The sequence below is a fragment of the Chelmon rostratus genome, chromosome 2, assembly GCF_017976325.1.
Source record: "Chelmon rostratus isolate fCheRos1 chromosome 2, fCheRos1.pri, whole genome shotgun sequence".
NCBI classification, from domain to species: Eukaryota; Metazoa; Chordata; class Actinopteri; order Chaetodontiformes; family Chaetodontidae; genus Chelmon; species Chelmon rostratus.
The window spans coordinates 3,098,338-3,118,759 of record NC_055659.1 but is presented as its reverse complement, the minus strand read 5'-3'; the positions used below and the strand labels follow the sequence as shown (position 1 = coordinate 3,118,759).

The 20,422-nt window shown below is 42.1% G+C and overlaps 1 protein-coding gene across 1 annotated transcript in view; it reads right to left on the bottom strand.

Annotated features, from left to right (window-relative positions):
• chd6 (chromodomain helicase DNA binding protein 6) overlaps positions 1 to 20,422 on the bottom strand; it is an 88,134-nt gene that overhangs the window by 30,707 nt on the left and 37,005 nt on the right. The window contains exons 3-13 of the mRNA XM_041948722.1: positions 17,394 to 18,027; positions 15,668 to 15,791; positions 10,074 to 10,227; positions 9,003 to 9,152; positions 8,209 to 8,274; positions 7,985 to 8,046; positions 5,825 to 5,942; positions 5,040 to 5,126; positions 4,762 to 4,899; positions 2,899 to 3,020; positions 980 to 1,223 (exon numbers count right to left, since the gene is read on the bottom strand). Coding sequence (XP_041804656.1) covers positions 980 to 1,223; positions 2,899 to 3,020; positions 4,762 to 4,899; positions 5,040 to 5,126; positions 5,825 to 5,942; positions 7,985 to 8,046; positions 8,209 to 8,274; positions 9,003 to 9,152; positions 10,074 to 10,227; positions 15,668 to 15,791; positions 17,394 to 18,027 — 1,899 coding nt within the window. The remainder of the gene's footprint in view (positions 1 to 979; positions 1,224 to 2,898; positions 3,021 to 4,761; positions 4,900 to 5,039; positions 5,127 to 5,824; positions 5,943 to 7,984; positions 8,047 to 8,208; positions 8,275 to 9,002; positions 9,153 to 10,073; positions 10,228 to 15,667; positions 15,792 to 17,393; positions 18,028 to 20,422) is intronic.

The following is a 20,422-nucleotide window of genomic DNA, read 5'->3' as shown; positions in this document are numbered from 1 at the left end:
TCATCAGCTTCATTGATTTTTGTAAATATCTCCTTATTCTGAATCTGATGCAGTCTGGGAAAGATGTGGAACGCTCCAAAAACACCTGTTTGGATCATTCCACAGGTAAACAGGTTGATTGGTAACAGGTGATAGTATCATGATTGACAGGCTCAGTGGTCCAGCGAGGATGGAGCGAGGTTCAACACTCGGTGAACAAAGAGATGGATAAAGAGATTAATACATGGACTTCAGAAAACTGTTTTAAACACAATTCATATGAAAATGATCGCACTCTGCTTTTATCTCTGTTTAAACAGCGTCCCAACTTTCTATACAATCAGGATCTTCTGTCTGTGACCTTCCTGTTATCCACCTACAACTCCAACATCCTCCCTGCACTCTGCAGACTGCGGAGACAGCAGACCTTCATGCTCTCTCTCCAAGGGTTTGACTAATCAGTAATCAGAAGGCAACAAAGTAAACATGCAGCACAGCCACAAAACATTTCAACTCTGCCGTGAACTCGACTCTGAGCAAACACGCTCTACCACAGACATCACTCTTATTTCTCCCTTGATGAACTGAACACTGAATGAGAAGAGTTTGTGCCTGTTCCCTCAGAGGGAACCAACAAGGATTTCCAAACTCTCCAATAATTACTCGTTAAAGCAGAAACAGACAAGGCGGGTTTGCATGAATGCGGCTTCACCGAACTCAGCCTGAGATGAAAATAACAATTATTTTCATCATTAATTTATCTGTCAGAGCCAAAGATGATGTCTTCATATTGTATGTTTGTCCTGCCAACAACCCACAAGCCAAATATATTCCGTTTGCAGTGAGATAAAAGAGAAAAACAACAATCCTCACATTTTAAAATGTAAAATAAATGACATCAACATTGAATCGATTAGCAGAGTCGGGCACTTGCCTGGACAGAAATAAAAGAAAGCCATGCACACCTGATCAGGCAGTGATGACATCAGTCTGACATTACCTGTGGGTCTCTGTAAAACATCTCGTACTGCAGGATCATCTGCCGGCTGATCTGCGAGCCGTGATACACGATGACGTTCATGTGCGTCCACGTGCGAAACTCCCTCTCCCAGTTGGTGATGGTGGACAGGGGGGCGATGATGAGGAAGGGACCGCGGATCCCCATGTTGAAGATCTCATACAGAAAGGTGATGGACTGGATGGTCTTTCCCAAACCCATCTCATCTGCAAGTATGCAGTTTTTTCTAGATAGAAGAAGAACGACGGTGAGAGGGCAAGAGCATAACCCTAAAATATAGCAAATACATCCCATTTATGCTAATTAGTACATTAATTAAGATAGTTAATGCATTATTTGTGTAAACATACCAGCTCTCTCATAACACATTGGTGATATTTGCATTAACTCTGTTTCTTGAGGCATAAATGTAGTTGCTCCTTATTAAAATGCTACTTTATGGTCGAATCTGTCACAAAATATATAGCAAAGTGGAATTCTGACATGTTTTCTGCAGATATGCTGTCCAACCATGTCACACAGAGATTTTCTATGACATGTTCATGAGTTTATGTCAACACTCAGACACAGATATACTGAAGCTTGAGGGGAATACAAAAGATTCACAGATAAATAAAGTTTCCATTTTTTTCAGTATGTTAATGATGGCATGTTTTCTCCTGGCTTAACATAATATCCTGACAGATAAAATTAAACAGCTAGCTAAAAGTCCAGTCATAAATCAACACGTATCTTCAATTTACATGGCAAATATTAGCATAACTGCTCCCAGCACGCAGTGCTGCTGCTTCTGTGTTGACTGATAACGACACAGACATGTATAATTATTACATAATTACTAAATTTGGATGATACTGACCTGATTTAACTACCTCAGACTGCTGAAGCCTCATCTTAGCTTTAGCTGAATATTTTGTCTCCTATCACTTACATTGAAATCGTTTCAGGAAGGAAGACAGGGGGTCAAACCAACCAATGTACACATGGACACGTGAGTGTTGTTTCCTTTACTACAGGGATCTGACAGAAGCTATGCATCGACTGTATTTACTTTAAACAATATCATCAGCCTCTTTAAGGAAGTCAAGTGTTTCGAGGTATTTCAGACATGATAAGGGGGAGTTTGACTCACACTTTATTTTCTTTTACATGTGTTACTATCAGACCGTTGTTGTTCAGCTTAAAATATGAAACATAGCAGGCAGTAATGTCAACTGTTGTTAATAAAATGTTACTGTCTGACCCAAGTAAAGTGTTAAAACTGCTGTGAGAGTTCACGTAGCTGCAGTAAAGTTAATGTTGCTGCAGTAACGTTCATGTAGCTGCAGTAAAGATCACGTCTATGCAGTAAAGATCATGTAGCCGCAGTAAAGTTCATGTAGCTGCAGTAAAGATCATGTAGCCGCAGTAAAGTTCACGTAGCTGCAGTAAAGATCATGTAGCTGCAGTAAAGTTCACGTAGCTGCAGTAAAGATCATGTAGCCGCAGTAAAGTTCACGTAGCTGCAGTAAAGTTCATGTAGCTGCAGTAAAGTTCATGTAGCTGCAGTAAAGATCATGTAGCTGCAGTAAAGATCATGTTGCTGCAGCAAAGTTCATCAGTAAAGTCAGTTAAGTTCTTCCCAGCGAAGTGCTTTCATTTAGTTGTAGTTCTCATGATGATTATGGTTGTTTTTAATATTAATATCAGTCTATTTGTGGTCAGAGGGACGGATTTGATTGTCAGTGTTAGTTTACACTGTGTTCTTTCATTTAACACCACATTTTCACTTTAGGTTTGGTTTAACATCATAATTTTGGTCAATGAATAAATGCAACTGTGTTTTTACGTTTTACACAGTTTAAACCTCAGCCAATGAAATGGCTTTGACTGGTTCCAGTGTATTTGTGTACAACATTCACCTGTTGTACCAGTTGAACAGTAACCAGTTCATCCCCTCTAACTGGTATTCTCTGAGCTGGTTTCCATTCCGGTAATCTCTGGAGTGCTCCAACTTCTGCCATTTGTCTGGAGGAGGACGCTCCTGCAAAAACACACACACACACACACACACACACACACACACACACACACACACACACACACACACACACACACACACACACACACACACACACACAGTCAACTTACCATTTCAATTTCTGTAATAACCGAACAAAATGTTGTTGCCAACTCTTGCTACCATCTATCAGGTTTCTGTTGGATGATTATAAAACTATGATTAGGAACAACCCCTTTGTAGAAGTAGAGAGAAGTTTTCTTTTTGTGAATGTAATCATTCACACTGCACACAGTCTATCCAACAAAGGAACTGAGAGTATATAAAAACTATTTGGTTCCCCTGATAAATCAGAAAGGAGATAAATGAGTTGTCCCAGTTTTTAAGGTGAGGGAGGACTCTGATTTGCTGAATAGACAAATAATAAAATAAGTAGTTGTTGCTGCCGGGGTGTAATAAGTGAGGATACTAGTTTTGAAATGAATAATGGCCAAAAAGCTAGAATAATTTGCGAAGGTCTTATCTCCCAGGAGTGGAGAGAGACGAGAAAATTGGTGATATTTAAGTAGCAATTTTGTGTTCAACATCCAGCAAAGTAAATGTACCGTCAGCCTGGTCGGGATACTGATGACTTGCACAAAATACATCTCTGTCACAAACCTCTCTGTTGTGCTCACACTGAGCAGGGAAGCACAGCTCTGGAGAGGACTGTGGCTCTCAGAACGAAGACGTTTTACATGGATTTGATTGGGAGGATTTTCAAACCCTCAATGTCACCTCCAAAAACAAACACAACAGCTGACCCGACGGTGCAGAACTGCAGCGCGAGAAGAAAGAAAACCTCACAGCACTGGTGGTGTTTGCACTCATTAGCACTGAGAAAACAAAACAAGGCCAAGATGGCGAATTTGAGGCAAAGCGGTTGTAGAGATGTGGGCAGAGAAGGTTGTCTGTTCTGCAGGGAGGGTTGGAGATGAAATATGAAGGCGCAATGTTGTTGTTGGTGTTGTGCAGTTTCCCTTTTTCTTTCATCTGCCCACCAACCTAAACTCACAACATAAATGTTTTTGCACACTATTTATCTAAGATAGTCTGGTTCCAGACGTCTGAATCACCGCCCACATCTCCCAGTATCCTATCATGTACTGAAGGTCTGCTGGTGTGCGCTTTTCCCTGGCTGGAAAAAAAACAACCGAGCCAATCAGAGCTTAGGAGCCTATTGAGAGTAAAGGCGTCATCCAACTTGCACCAGAGCCAGGAAAACTGCCACAAACATGGCAAGAAGTGTGGACAAAACACACACAGTTCTACAAGTCAACTTGATGAAATAAATAAATCAGCACATTTCGTCAATTTACATGGTAAACGTTAGCTTAACTGCTCCAAGCAAACAGTGCAGCAGCTTCTGCGCTAACTGACAGCGACACAGACGGGATGATTCTGTCAGTCACTGGGAACCACTGGGAACCAGTCAGAGCAAAACAACCCGTCTCCCAAACAGAAATGAGCCAACATGAACAAGACGTCACACTGATGACGATAATTAAGTGAAGCGAAATTCAGATTATTTCTTACTTCTGTTGGTCTATAATACTCCCAGCTATATTCATACAGTGCTATTAAAAACAAGGGTTTTAATGTGCCACAACAGTTTTACAGTTCCTTCTGATTTTTCACAAGAGTGAACAAGATTTTTCAAAAACTGAATCAAGCTGCACCGTTTTTCTCCCCTCACTTTTACTTTTTACTTTTTACGTCCACTCACCATGTGCCTGAGGTCTGCCGGCAGTTTCTGGATCTCCTCAAACTCTTTGATCTTCTCTGGGTCCAGGTCCTCCTGCAGCTCCCACGTCGCCTCCTCGTATGACAGACTGCACCACTTAACGAGGTAATGGGTCACCTCCTACAACATCATGCAGAAAAACATAGTGTGTGTGTGTGTGTGTCAAAAGACTAAGAGTGTACCAACACACTGAGGACCTTCAGTAATAACTGCTTTCAAAGCAGACAAACGCAGCTGTGAGAGCGTCTGTGCTGATGTACCTCTCCAGTCTCAGTGTCCGTGGTAACAGCCACCTCCAGCACTCTGTCCACCTCTACATAGTCTGGGTTAAATAAGTCCTCATCGGGCTGAAAACAGGGACAAAGACAGAGACTTTGATAAAGGAATAGTCTGTGCAAAGAATGTAAAATAAGCAAAAAGCTGTAAAATTAGAAGAACTGGAGATGAAGAAGTGACGGGCTTGTAAGTAAACACTAAAATAAGGTGGAGAATAAGTAGAACAGGGTAACGTAACCTTCCACTGTCATTCTGTGGGAAACGCTGACCTATATAAATAAATTGAACTTGACATTTCTCAATATTGGAGCCACATCTTCCATAAACTCTGCAGAAAAGTGCTCCTTTTCTACCGTCCTTTACCTCTTAACATTTGTTCTGAAAAGCTTTGATAGAGGCCAACAAAGAAGCCTGACCAGGTACACCACTATGAAGTTAAAATGACGCAGTAAAGACCAAATTGGTCTTCTGCGTCAAGGCGTTGCCTTGGTTACCGAACGTTCCCGTTAACCCGTTGACCTTTATGGCACTTTGAACACCTCGCAGCAATTCTGAACGAATGTGCTGTGAATTATCATCGGTGCAGTCCATTCATCATACACCTGAAGTAATCACATTACATTATCCTAATCACTTTGCGATGGACAAAATGGCTTCAATAATAGTTTTACTAGATTATTAAATGAAAATATGTCCAGCATGACTTAAAAGGAGAAGACGATTCAGACCAGAACAGCAGATAAGGACAGTGAAGAGCAGACGATGCTACCTCGGTGAACAGGTGTTTCATCTGGGCCTGTTTGGTCCTGAAGCGTTTAATCTTCTGGTGGATTCTGGGATCTTTCTCCAGCTCTTCCAGAGTGGCCCACTTGCAGTGTAGGTAGGAACTAAAATAAAACAAAGAATCAACACAGCTTTCACTTTGTGGAGCATACATATTCTGTTTGCCTGTTGGCCATTATTCATCCTAAGTGCTGCTAGTTTAATAATCAGGTCATTAAAATGATTTCAAATTAAGTTAAAAAGAGGCAACCGTCTTCAGCCCGAGGTGGCGTTCAGTGGATCAAAATACAACCGTGCATGAAAAGGCAATGCACTGACGACACAAAAGCAACTGACGGGAATCTAACGAGCCACAGAACAGACAGAAATGCAGTTTCTAAACAACAACGTGCAGTTCAGCCGGTGATCTTTACTTTCATGCACCATACATGACTCAGATCAGAGAAGAATAAGAGCGTCTCACTCTGTGATGTACGTACTGACAAAGAATTATTATTAGTCGATGAGAAAGAAAGCTGAACAAATAAAGTTACCATGGCTACAGTCTATAATGTCTATATAAAATATAAATGTCACTGCAGTGTTCAGTGTAAAATAGGTGCACAATGCAGTTACCGAACTTCCAATGCAGCTACTTATGCATTTGATAATGCATTATGTATAATGGTGATTTTTACACTCCCAATATTATACTTTGGGCACTTTTCTGTAACTTCATAATTTGTGAATACATTATTCTAAATAAAGTCATGGAAAAGTAAAGCATTCACTGTCTGATTCAACTCAAGCAAACTATGTTTTATTCATCACCCCAGAGAATAAATTACGATCATAATAATGACAGTATCTGTGTAGGGCCTTTCTTAAAGAGACAAAGTGCTGGAACAAACACAAAGGTCTCCAGAGATCCTCAGACTGGCTGGAAGAGCCGAGTCTCGGTGAGTGGATGAAAAACTCTGCTCTCCCTCAACAGAAATCAATGTCATAAAAACTATTAACTAAGCAGCTCAAACACATTCAAAGGCGCTGCTTAAATATTTCCCATCAATCACGAGGCTGCACGTGTGCAGGGTGGCACCCAGGGCGTGTTGCAGATCCACCAGAGGTGGTTTTTAGGACCTTCCTCTGATCACGCTTGGTCTGTGATTAGCCTAAAGAAGCAGCCCCTTGGGTCTCAGCCTTTGTCTTTTCTGGATGGAGTTCACATGCTGTCTCAGGGTACGCTTCAAAACCCTACAGGCACAGCACTAGTTTGAGTGGATGTGGTTTCCCTCCTTGAGATTCAACATCATATTTGCCGCCTCATGGTGAACACACTCCATATAAGCAGGTTTCCCCTCCCTGATTGCTAAGTAACTCGCCCTGTGATCACATGGGTTTCCTTCAGGAGTCCAAAGACATGCAGGACTCTTGACAAAGGTCTGTTACATGGTAATCCATCCAACAGTTGTCAAGACATTTCACTTTGAAGCACAAATATCAGCCTGCTGGTGGCGCTAAAGGGAAAGGTCAGGGGATCACCAAAATCAGAGGAGTTCATCCTCTGGGTACCATAAGTGTCCGTACAAAGATTCATGCCAATCCATCAATCAGCTGTTGAGATATTTCAGTCTGTAACAAAGTGGTGGTCCATAGAGCAGCTGTATCTGTGCCCCGCCCTAACAGCCCTGACCGTTCACACCCTGCACACACACATTCACACCTGGAAGCTGCCCAGAACAACCACAGCCTGATACGTCGGCCTCTAAGCAGCTCCACTGGCGTAGCAGAGGCCTTGATCACCCGATCAAGTTTTTTTTTTTTTTAGGCCACAATCTTGATCAGAGTCCTTTAATATTACGCATACAGAGTCTGATCCGCTATCCATGTAAACCTGATTCGTCAGATACTGTCCTGATCCAACTCAGGTCATTTCTGGATTCTGGAGGTAATGGTGGTCTTGTACTGGATTGCATTTCACTGGCAGTTAGCTCTAATACTCTGCTTGCTTGTGTGCACTATGTAATTGTGGTGGATAAAACACCCCCGGCCTGGTTCGCCTGGTCTGAGCAGGTGGATCACCAGACGATGCAACGACAACAGCTAAATGTCTGACAGATAAAATGCCAGCGTACGAGCTGTGCATAAGCAACAAAGAGCGACTCACAAATTTCTGTACTTGACATAAAACTCCTCAGTTTCCTCCGCTTGGTCCTCTGATGATGAAGTCTAGGGAGGAAGAGAGAGATGAAGAGAAGGACAAACAGATACATGGAGAGCAGCAGGAGAGTAGATTTCAGAATGAGGGGGAAACAAACAACATAATACACTTATAATCCGCCAGAAATATTTAATTCATTCATGAAATTGTGTGTGTTCTTCAGTCCTCACCTCTTTCTTCGCTATTCTGACAGACAGAATTTTCTCAATGATGTTGGCCTCGTCCTCAGGTGGCTCCTGAGGGACAGAATGAAGAAGGATGAAGGACAGTTCTCACAGTTTGTGTTGGTACAGCAGCAAAGTGATAAAGACTTCAATCAAAGCAAAGCATTCGCAGAAGGTCCTCACGCCATTTCAAATGTGGATCACACTAAATCTCGCCAATAATGATTAAATGATGACCATTCGCGCATGTTTGTATCAACGACCACAGCCTCCAAAATAACCAAAAAAATTCAAACAAAACCCCTTTAGACCAGTTAAAAAAAAAACGTTCATTATAACCTTCATGAAGTTTGGATTTTATTCTCCACCTTTATTTCACATTCATTTTCCTTTTTATGTGAAGCACTTGGTGCATGTAACTGGTGAATTGTGTGAAAGGTGCCATTCAAATAAAGTTTATTAATATATTTGTAACATTGTTATTATTTAACAATATATATTTTTATTATATTTAAAATGTTGTATTTAACTTGATTTTATGCATCCTATATAATTATTTTTACCTCCTTTTTATTCTGCTATGCTGTAGTTTTACACTTTATCCTTATTTATATGAACGTTTTGGTGAAGATTTGACAGACAGACTATTCAATACCTGGGTATCATTATTACATCATTATGTTATCTCTGCATTTTAAAATGAAGATGAGGCAGCATGCCACAAGAAAATAAACTGAACTAAGAAGAGACAAAAGGAACAGAGGAGAAAAGAATCAGAGGTAGTCCATGTCCGGCCTTACCTCAGCCTGCCATGCCAGCGCGGTGGCGTTGAGCGCTGAGATACGACCGGCTCCAAGAACCGCGATGGTCTCTCCATCATCATCTACCACCTTAAAGTCCAAATCCTCGTTATACTTCCTCCTCTTGACCTGACGTCCCGAACGCCGCTTCTAAAGAATCGAGAATCAGATGAATAGAGAGAAAAAGAGAGAGGAACATGAGATAAGAGAGGAGAAAATAAGGATGGAGAAGGAACAGAAGAGAGTTAGGAGATACGGAGGAAAGAATTCAAGGAAAGTGTGAGAGAGGAAGGAAGTGAGGGTAGGAAATAAGAAAAAAGAGGAATGCAAAGATAGGAGGAAAAAAAGGAAAAAACGTTACTGGAAATTCAACTATTTGCTGCCGTTTGGCTGTTTGATATAATCTTTATTAAGGTATACTAAGCAGGATTTTGCTAATAACTAAAAGTAGCGCATGTATTTATCTGCAGATCCTGCCCTCTGCCGCTGTGTAGCTTCCCAGCCAATGACAGCGCACAGGTGAGGTCGGGAGTTTATAAAAAGGTGCCGGACCATGAGCAGCATGCACACCAGAGAACTGGCAGGCACAGTGCTGAAACTGAACATGCAGAGGAGCTTTGTAAATAAATGCTCAGAAACAAAATGTCTGACGTTGTTTATGCAGCAGATGCGATGGAATCATAATGTTGCCGTTTTGCATCCTGCATTAATGTTTTTCCCAACTTCTGTGGATGCTGTGATGTATATAACAGTATTAAATGCTGTTAAATTAATTCCAATACATTGATATCTTGGGGATGTGAACAACTTGCCTTCTGTTTGAAGCCTATAAAAACGTCTCTCTGATTTTAAAGACTGCAATTTCCAAAACTCCATCTGCTGCAAAGAGGATGTTGCTACTTCTTACAACATAATCTGTTCAATCGTGTAAAACTAAAGTCCACCAGAGTTAAAATGTCACTCACGCCACCTTTAACTACACACATCTGCATCAGAATATCATTTTACACCCGTCATTCATTCCATGAAGGCCGCCATGTGCACGGTCTGTCCATCCTTCTGTCCACTCACCGCGTTATCCAGGGGGTCTTGGCTGTCCTCTCCACCCATGTTGAGGGCTGACATTGAGGTAGTGTCGTCACTCTCCGCCCCCTCCTGGACAGCCAGCTCCTGGTTTCTCCTCTTTCCCTTCTTCTTCTTCTCCACGGGCGCTGCGCCAGGATCTCTGGGAGGGGAGGAATTCTGATGAGTAATTAACAGCTCTAGTAGCCTGCAGCAGTGTTTTCTCACTGAGCCAGAGGCTGGAGACTCTACTGCTCCCCGAGGATTTGTAAAGGCCTGGTTGAGACAGTTATATCTGGCACAAAGATTCTACCCTCACTTTGTTCTAATCTCTCTAGCAACTATTATTTCCTGATCGTAAAGACAAAAGACAGCCACTGGCCAATCGCTGAGAAGAACCAGCTGGCGAATGCTGGCCATGAGACTGGAGCAAATTAAAACTGGTTCAGAAAATTAGAGCAGGGGAGCTGAATGAAAAAGCAGGGTCTCTCCCGGCTTACAACACATCCATGGAAGCGGCAATCAAACAACTTTTGGCAAAATCAACTGAAATCTGATTTTCTGAAGTTGGAGCATCTTAAGCTCAGGTTATGTGACATCCTTCAGAGTGAGCAAATCGGATTTGATTGCTGGAAAGTGGGCGTGACAGCAGGGATTTGAAGATGGATATCTACATTCAATTGTAAAGAGCTGAAAAAGAAGTGGAGGAGGACGGAGGAATAAAAACATTCCAGCCACAAGGTTTACAAGCTGATATTCAAACACACTCGTCCAACCTAACACATCATCCACACGCTACTCTGACTCATGAAGTATGATTCAGTTTTCTGCGATGGGATGAAGTTAGCTGGTCACTACAAATCAGATTTGGTAAATGCACCTACATACATTTCATTTTACAGAAAGAGGAATTTTGATATATTAATATTATATTAGCAATATCATCTTTTGTAAATAAACATACGCCAGAAAAGAAAAAGAAATGCTCGGCCGGACCACAACAAAGCTGCAGCCAGCCACATAAATGAGAAAGTCCAGTGAGTCAGTGAGTGATGAAGTTACACCATTGGTCGATCGAGTGTTAGGAGTTTCCCCATTGGCTGCTGCTCTTTGAAAATAAACAGGTGTGAACGTTAGTTACATACCATAACTCCAGATTCAGTATAGGCGTGGCTCCCTGAGGCGATCATAATGAGTCCGTCTGGTGCCCACAAGCACAAACGCAAACCGACTTCACACAAATCAATAAGCAGTCCGTACCTCGCCAGTGAGTCACATATCATACCATATACACACAGATATTCACCATGAGGGAATGAAACTGGAAAACAATATGAAACTCACCGCTGTGAGAGGCAGACATGCTAACAGTGCAGCAGTTTGCACTTTAAGAGCAAATATTAGTGGAACCACAACAGAAAACTGCAGATGAACATTTAATATCCAGAGATTCACGTTATAAACACTAACACTGACCCCACACTGTCCAGCCACGTGCCACGTTTCCATCCAGTCTTATTACTGTAAACCGTATGTTTGCAAATGTTTATGAATGTGTGTGAGTGTGTGTGAGCGTATCCCAAACACAGAGTACCTGAGCTGCCCGCTGAATGGAAAGTACAGTGAAAGTGACACAGTGCACAAGCACCTTCATCACAGGAGCGTCTCTCCGAGTGCTTTCTTTTTGTTTTATACAGGAGACTCACATACTGTACGATGTACTCTGCTGAACGTGCACTCGACCCGTGTTTGACCCCATTCATGAGACTGCTGTCAGTGATAAATCTCAGGGAGACCCTGCGTCTGCAGCTGCAGTCCCATCACATCCCTGCTCCGCCACAGCGTTACTTACACAAACAATTAGATCACATAAAATAAATAATAAACTGTGCTATTTCAGTTCCATACAGTCATTCATTTTAACTTTAGCAAAGTATCACACAATTATTTAGATATTTTCTGTCAGATGTTTATTTTGCATAACGTAACAACACACAAATATTTGGTGAAAAGACAAAAAACTGCAGTGGAAATTAAATCCGATAGATGGACATACTGTGGATTTCACCTGTTAAACAATCTTGCATTATTTAGAATAAACGATTTATAATATGCCTCAAACCTAAATTCTAATGTTAGCATTACTGTTTAATACCATGTTTGAGTGAATATGAATAGTTTGAGAGCATAAATTGAAAATGCATGATTGTTTTTTCCATGACAGCTGTCAGGCTCTGCAGCACTGCAGCAAGTAGCTACACATTTTGTTTATATGTGTGTGCAATAGTATTAATACTGTTTTTATTATCTGTTTATCTGAAAGCAACATAGTTTTAATACTCTTTTTTTGTGTGTATTCTCATACTCCTGTACATATACAGAGCAGTTTTTCTATTTTTTATTCTGCACATCTTTTTTTAAGGACTATTTTGATCCTCCAATGTCTGTCTTTTATTGTTTGCTGCATGTAACAACTTAATTTCCCCGGCGTGGGATTAATTAAAGTCTTATCTTATATTATCTTTAAGTTGTTATTTATCAGCCTGTCAAAATTTAAGAATTTATCTACATGCAGTGTATGGCAGGTTTTGGAAATTAACACCAGGAAATCATTAATTAAAGGATCAGTGTGTAGGATTTAGCCTAACCCCTCACCCCACCCTACCTTTTCAAGCACGCAGGAGAAACTGTGGTGGCCATGAAAAAGGAGAAAAATACAAACGTCGCTCTCTAAAGTCAGTGTTTAGTTTGTTTGTTCTGGGTTACTGTAGAAACATGGTGGTGCAACATCTTGGCTAAAAAGTGAAGCCAACCTGGAAGTGCCAAAAACTTAACTCCTTGAATGGCAACTTGAAACTTGCTCCAAAAGCGAGTCAATCCCCATAGACCCCCATTTCAATGCCCAACTTTACAGCAGAAATAAACATGTTTACAACCTGGTGCAGAAAAGGTTATGGTCTCTATAGTTAATTTCCACATTCATGACAACTGGACAGGAGCAAAGTTTTATATAACTCACTCACATAAATTATATTAAGGCTTGTGCATAACTTGAGTGACAGCTAGCCGCCTGGTTTCAGCAACCAGGCTTCACAATGGCTCTTACAATAGATGCCAATAGATCCCCCTAAATCCTACACACTGGACCTTGAGCCACGGATCGCTGATTACGTCTCTCTTCCACTGACTTTGGGGTGTAACCGAGTCTTATTCTTCTCTTAAGAAATGAAGCTGGCATTTGACTTCGGACTGTTCTGGCAACTGCGATCGGAGGGGCAGAAAAGATGGTTCTCATGTCCCAGTTAATGCTTTTCTCTGCCTCCACTAAAACTCTGCCAAAGTGAGCAGCGAGAAAAGACAAAGCAACAGATTAAGATGGAATTAAAACTGCACCACATGAGGACTTTCTAATCTTCTTGTGACTGTTGCTATCTGAACAAAACATGACCTGATACAAGCGTCCGACCTGGAAACGACCCCGAGTCAGCGCAGTTCACCAGTTCCTCCTCGACTCTCTTCTCTGCATTTGTATCTGTGTTCCTCTCTCTCTTTCGTTTCATATCATTAACTCTGTTGCTCTTCATCTTCCCTCATCCTCACTAAACCCACCGCTCTCTCGCTCCTCTGTCACAGCAGTGAAAGAGGATCCCGTTTTATTCTTCTCTTCCTCTAACACTCATCAGTAACTTTTCTCTGTCTCTCATCAGTCTGCAGCACCTTTTCATCTCCTCTCTCTTCCTCCACGTTTTCCACACTTTATCTCTAACATCTTTCCCTCTCTCCTCCTCCCACATTTCAACCTTAAAACTCCACTTACAGCATCACGCAGAAATATGCAACTAACCGGTATCCTGCTCTGACACCCTGCCATCCAGCATCCAAACACGTCTACCGCTCTACAATTTATGTCGTTCAGCTTCGCACAAATGTAGTTCAGGAAGTCAGGGTGTCTGTTTGTACCAGTCTCTTTATGAAATGCACATGATTACGACTGTGATCCCGATCATTCGTCTCAGTTAACATCAATATTCTTCAGTGTGTCCTCTCTTAATGCAGCGTTTAGCATTTTAATATCGGACCACAGCAAAAACCCAGAGACACACTCGGAATCTAATTTGCAGCAATCTACCGACTTAAACAGATTAAACTGGGAGGCAGTCAGTATAAGCCCCTGTGGTGAGTGTACATTGAATGGTTTCCTTTGATGGGCATATATGTTTAATAGGAGTTAAACAAAAAAAACTACATCAAAGATGAACTAATACTAATTGTTAAATAGTTGCTCTCAGCAGTGCAACAGGTGAAACAATCATATATTTGGTGTGTTGTTGCAGACGTGTCACTGCTCATCTCTGTCTTTGCTCACAAACTAATAAACAGCACAAAGATGTTCTAAAGAGGGTTGAGAAATAGACAGAAAAGGGATGAAGACACCAAAAAGGGGGAAAAGGGAACAATGTGGGGTGTACAGAGGGGAGACACAATACAAGGAAGGTACAGAGGAGTAACAAGAGGAGAGCCCATCAAAGGCATCTAGTCTTTTTTTCTCTCTCATCTAAACACTGTAGAAAAGGAGACAAGCAGTGTGTCTGTTTCTGGTGAAATTATGGATCCCGTGAGGGTGAAGAAGAGCAGGAGGTTGAGTTCAGGCGTGAGTTTTGTTTTCAGTATTATTTTTAAGTATAAGGCTCGTTAAGCCTCGTTAAGCTTTGGTATGCAATTGCTGCAGAAACAAAGAGAAGCAAAACACAAAGATATTCAGTTTACTATAATCTATGACAAAATAAGCTTTGTGCTGAGCAGATGGAAGCAGGGAATCAGTTTAAATACAACCATCGATCGGTTTTAAAAAATAACTGGCAGTGAACTTTCTGTCAATCAACTAATTGATTAATCAATTAACTGTTGCAGTTCTAGTTGGAGGTTAGATACATTAGTGTGATTATCTTTAAAATAAGCATTTGTGTGCATGCCGAACACAAAGAGGCTGATCTGTCCACTGTGAATAGAAAAGTGTGTCATAAATGTATAAACATCTGATATGAACACAAGGTATATGCTAGCTGGAGGGAGACAGACACATGAGGCTTTAATAACAGACTAGGATGCAGCATAAAGCCTTTTTTTAGTTCTGTTCTCTGTTCCCAGGCCCTTGGAGTTGCCCTCATCTATTTGTTTGTTCATCCATCACATGCAGCATCTCAGATCCAATTTCCAAAAACTGGAGAGCCAATTCACTCTTGCACATGTCCAAAACTACAAAAACCAAGCTTCATCCTAGCAGCTCATCTTGCTAAGGTACCACAATGAATATCCATGTGGTCCTCTTCTTCTTCTCGTCTTTTTTGAATCCCCAATAAATAAAAAAAAAAGCCAAAATACAGCATTTAAGTGATATTTTTGTTACAGAGTTGCTGAGAGAAGAACTGCACAATTTGTTGTGGATGACAGGTTTACTGCTGCCTTGCTCTTTCTTGCCTGCCTTACTTCATCAGTGTCCACTTCTTGGGTTTTTCTAGCACAGCCTTTTTCTCGTTCTTCCTCCCTCTTCTCATTATACATCTCTCTCTCTCCCTCTTCACATGCCAGTCAGAATATCTCACCTGGGTTTGCGGCCCCTCTGTTTTGGCGCTGAGGGGCCCGGGGTCTTGCTGTTGACCCGGCCATGGTTCTTGCCGGGGACCTGCCCTGGGACCTTAGAGTTGAGGCCTGGGGTAGGAGGAGGTGCTGTTGGAGGATGGGGGAGTGACAAACATGAGAGGACATGGACGTGAGTGAGTCACAGCTCGATCCTCCTCGGGGTCTGGTGACATTTTCAACATAACTTCAGCCATTCTTGACCTGGACATGATTTTCCTATTTTACTGACCAAAAGCAGAACATGTCCATACACGTGTCCATGCTAGCATCGCTAGCTAGCTCCTGTTGCCTGGAGCAACTGCAGAGAACATCTGTCTCTCTTTTTGATCTGCAGAGCTGTGTCTCTTTCTCTGAGGAACATCTTTATAATCAAAAGCCTGCAGAGGTAACTGAATTAACCAGCTAGCTGCAATAAAACGAGCTCACAACCCGCCTGGCTCGTTAGCAGCCACGTAGGTAGCATGTGCAGCTTGTTAGGCTAAACAAATAAAAGATGTTAAAGTTCATGTTTATTTACAGCAGCAGCTAGATAGCTGATTAAGAATGACTTTGATATAACAGGTGCTGATGGAACATATTGAGAACTGTGTGCAGGCATGCAGGAAACATGAGGCTCTGCTGAGAAGAATTTCATGAGATTTCCTTCAAAAGACAGTGGAGGAAATATTGAAATAATAATAATAATTGTTCATTATTATGCATGCATGGTCATTCTCTCTTGTTGTTTGAAAAGAAACTTTGACCTTTGCACACACACACCTTTAAAGGATGTGATTATACTACATAGACAATGTACACAATGAGTACATTCCATTATCTTTCATGTTCTGAAGGCATTTGGCATCATCTAGGTTCATGACGAGGAGTGTTATCCTCACTGATGCAATTTTTTATTCTCACAAGATGTCTGTTTATCAGCTTTAAAAGATTGCTAATGCACCCACCCACACATACATGCACACATACAAGCATACTCAGTCTAATTATATCCAACAATCACATTATAATAAGACTAATTTCCCCCGACATGTCTGATCATGCTTTGAGAACAGCAGAGCAGTCATCGTCTGTGCCGTCCAATTAGTGCTGAAATGTTCCAGCTTCAATGCCTGTTGTGAGAATACACTTTTGACTTTTCTTTGTTGTTGACTAAACATGGAAAGTCACACACACACATACATACATACACAAACCCACACACACCTAAAGTCAATCTGAATTAGATGTATCGAAGGTTCAGATGTAGTGGAGGTTCAATCTGGTTTAGGGCCGTTTGAGGCGGCAGCTAACACTGTTACAGCCACATGACTGAAGTAATCTGGGTGGATTTAAAGGGAATTAAATGCTGACACCACTTTCAGTCACTCATATTTGCTTTTTTCTCAAGTTGAATATGAGGCATATACACACTGGATAAATGGTGGAAAACCCCTTTAATACCCATGACATCATGATCAACTCATACCTTTAAAAAAACAGGACTGTTAATGATAATTATTTTCATCACTGGTTGGTTATTAATGGATGAAATAAGTAATTAATATATTGAAAAATAGCCGTCACAAAATCCAAAGATTTGCAGTTTACAAGATAATAACAGAGAAAAGCAGAAAACGCTAAATTTTACAGCAGTGAACCAGGGATATTTGTCTTTTTGTGCTAAATGATCATCAGAACGTGGCGACGTACCTTGAACCGGGGGTACAGGAGGTAGGACTTTGACCTTCGGTTTCCTTCCTCTTTTGCCTGGCACCTTAACGGGTACCTGAGCCGGGGGGGGCAGCGGGGCAGCTTCTGTTTTGCCCCTTCCCAGATTCTTCAGCTCTGTCCCGTTGCCCTTCCTGCCCTCCTTCCCCTTGGTCCTACGCTCCTTTCGCTCCTTGCCTTCCTTGGGCTCTCTGCTCTTCCTCAGCGTGACTACCGTTGCCTCCTTCTCCTCCTTTCGTTTCTTTGGTTTGGTGCTTTCCCTCTCCTCCCCCTCTCCTCCGCCTTTCTCCCGCTCTCTCTTGTCCTTTTTCTTTCGTTTCTTCTTCACCCTGCCTCCTCCTCCTCCATCGTCCTCCTCGCTCAGGGAGGAAGGAGGACGCGGGGCACCTCCCGAGTGCTTAACGGCGTGGGCCCCAGCCACCGCGCAGTGATTGGACGTCGCCGTGCTGCCCACAGGCGTGAGGAGGCGGAGCTGGTCCTTGGGGCCCACGACCAGGTGTCCCCGTGGGATTGTGGGAACTGTGGTTTGTGCGTTACTGTTTTGGTCCAAGGCAGAGGAGGAGGCTGCTGCAGCGGAGGCCGGAGGTGGCGTGTGCTTCAGGAGGCCAGTGAACATCTGAAAAAGAAAAGTGTTCATCGTTATCACTTATTGTAGCTTCATTTCTCCAATTGTTGTTGAGCGACTGTCAATAATACACTTTGTGCGCAGATGTTTCACATTAAGAGCTTTCAAGCGGCTAAAGGAGCTAGCCCCTCCCTTCCCTGGTAGCCTTTTAATGCGAAACATCTGCAGGAAGTGTTGACGTCCGCTGAGAGAGATTGAACACTGATCAAAAAGTAGAAGCAGAAAAGTGAATAGGAAATAATTAGTGAATGAAAACAGCATCTCTGTTACAGAGAGAAAGTCGGGGCCGCAGAGTGCTGAGTATGAAACGACCCTGTTGTTCTGCTAATGGAATTACTGCTGTGGAAATTTTCACTATACCAGAAATCAGCCCCCACTCAGTGTCTTTTAATAGGCCTTGATTAGTGACCAGCTTTTTTTTGTTTGTTTGTTTGTACTCGCCATTATTTGAATACCAGCTTTATTTCGAGAATTCATGGCATCATTATTCTCGTTTTTATTGAATATTTTCTCATTAACGATGGCTCCAGTGACTGTGTGCAATCTGAAAAGCGTCGCTCTCAGTAGTGAGCACAGACAATTAGCACCTGTCTCTGCAGTGCTCAGCTTTATGCCTTTAGCATGTTTCAGCCCATTGTTTTGGTTTTTAAGGACTGAAGCTTAACTGGTTTTCATCCCAGTCCTCAACCTCGCTTCAGCAGCAGCAACAAAGAGCCCTAGAAGAACAACTGTACACTTGTTGCCCAGACAGACAAATTTAGCAATTAGCTGTTGAACATTTAGCAGATAAGGAACCAGACAAAGGAGAGTGATAACTGAACGAATGGACATTCAATACGTGGCAAGAAATATGACTGCACTTCAATGCTCGATGTATAAACAGGCAACATCACAAATCATATCCATAACATTAAAGGATAACTTTCGTTTTTACAACCTGGACCTTATTTGTAGCATTAAATACGCCCATTTACTCACCCAGACAAGTTTGGTGGCATTTGGAGTCGTTTTGAAGAAATTAGCCCCAGAGGAGCGGCGCGTATATCCGTATAATGCGAGTACTCGGGGCATCCATGCGCAGCCTCTATAAACGCATAATCTGCGGCGAAACTCGTTCATATTCCAATATTTAGTTATGATATGCTGGTGCTATTCCCCTCTGAGCCCGTGGTGGCATGTTATCAACATCCGGTGTCTCTAGACAACTACCTCTGACGTGGATGATGTCATTACAGAACGCCGGGCGCTGCGAGCAGCCAGCCCCAACACGGCTGACTCTGCGGTGGTCGGCTACGAATACGCAATAACGAACCATAGCCTTGCCAAACTACAGCTAAACTAAGCGACTGCGGGCTCAGAGGGGAATAGCGCCAGCATATCATAACAATGCGTTATATAGAGGCTGCGCATGGATGCCCAGAGTACTCGCATTATACGGATATACGCGCCGTTCCTCTGGGGCTAATTTCTTCAAAACGACTCCAAATGCCACCAAAGTTGTCTGGGTGAGTAAATGGTTGTATTTAATGCTACAAATCAGGTCCAGGTTGTAAAAAACGAAAGTTATCCTTTAACTCTTTCTGGAGCCAGAGCAAAGTTTTGGTGTGCAGGCAGAACAGAGATTCATGGAAAAGAGATGGCAAACTGGCTTGTAGTTTAGGTCTGATGGGGCTCAGAGGACATGCTGAGCTCTAAATCCACAGCAGGACACATCATGGCTCTCACAATGATTGAGTTAGTTCAAATCGCCTTAATGTCAGCATCGGATAAACCAATCATTGATCATCCCATCAATCATTGATATAAGATCCGATCACCAATCATCACAAGTCTGTTGTGTTAACGGCTTGTTAGGCTGCCCCCAAGTGACCCACAAAAACCACTAATGGACATTTAATCGATGTTTCGCTACCTCGTACTCTCCAGTTGCAGCATCGTTCATGATGCTACTTGCTAAAATGCATATTCTAGCTTCAGTTTAGCATACATAAAATATGCTGCTAATGTTCTTACTGAAATTGATTACACTGGATCAACGACTCTGGGGAAATCCCTTTTCATCATCATCTGAGGAGGTAAGAGACAGAAGAGGGGAGATCGACAGTGAGGAGGGACTGTTAGTCCTCTGGTTTTATATCAAAGACGAGATAAAGATAAAGAGAGGGGGGAGAAAAACATGTGAGAGAAAGATGGAGAAAGCCAGAAGAGCTGACGGAGGGTGAGAAAGAGGAGGAGAGAAAAGTGTTATTGTTGAGATATGGGTTGTTATTTTTTATTTACCTAATCAAGGATTTAATGAATCGCAAACAGCAAACAGTGAAGAAGAATACTGTGTGCCATCAGTCTGGGCATGTGCTGCTTCATGTGTGAATCATGCTCTGACTAA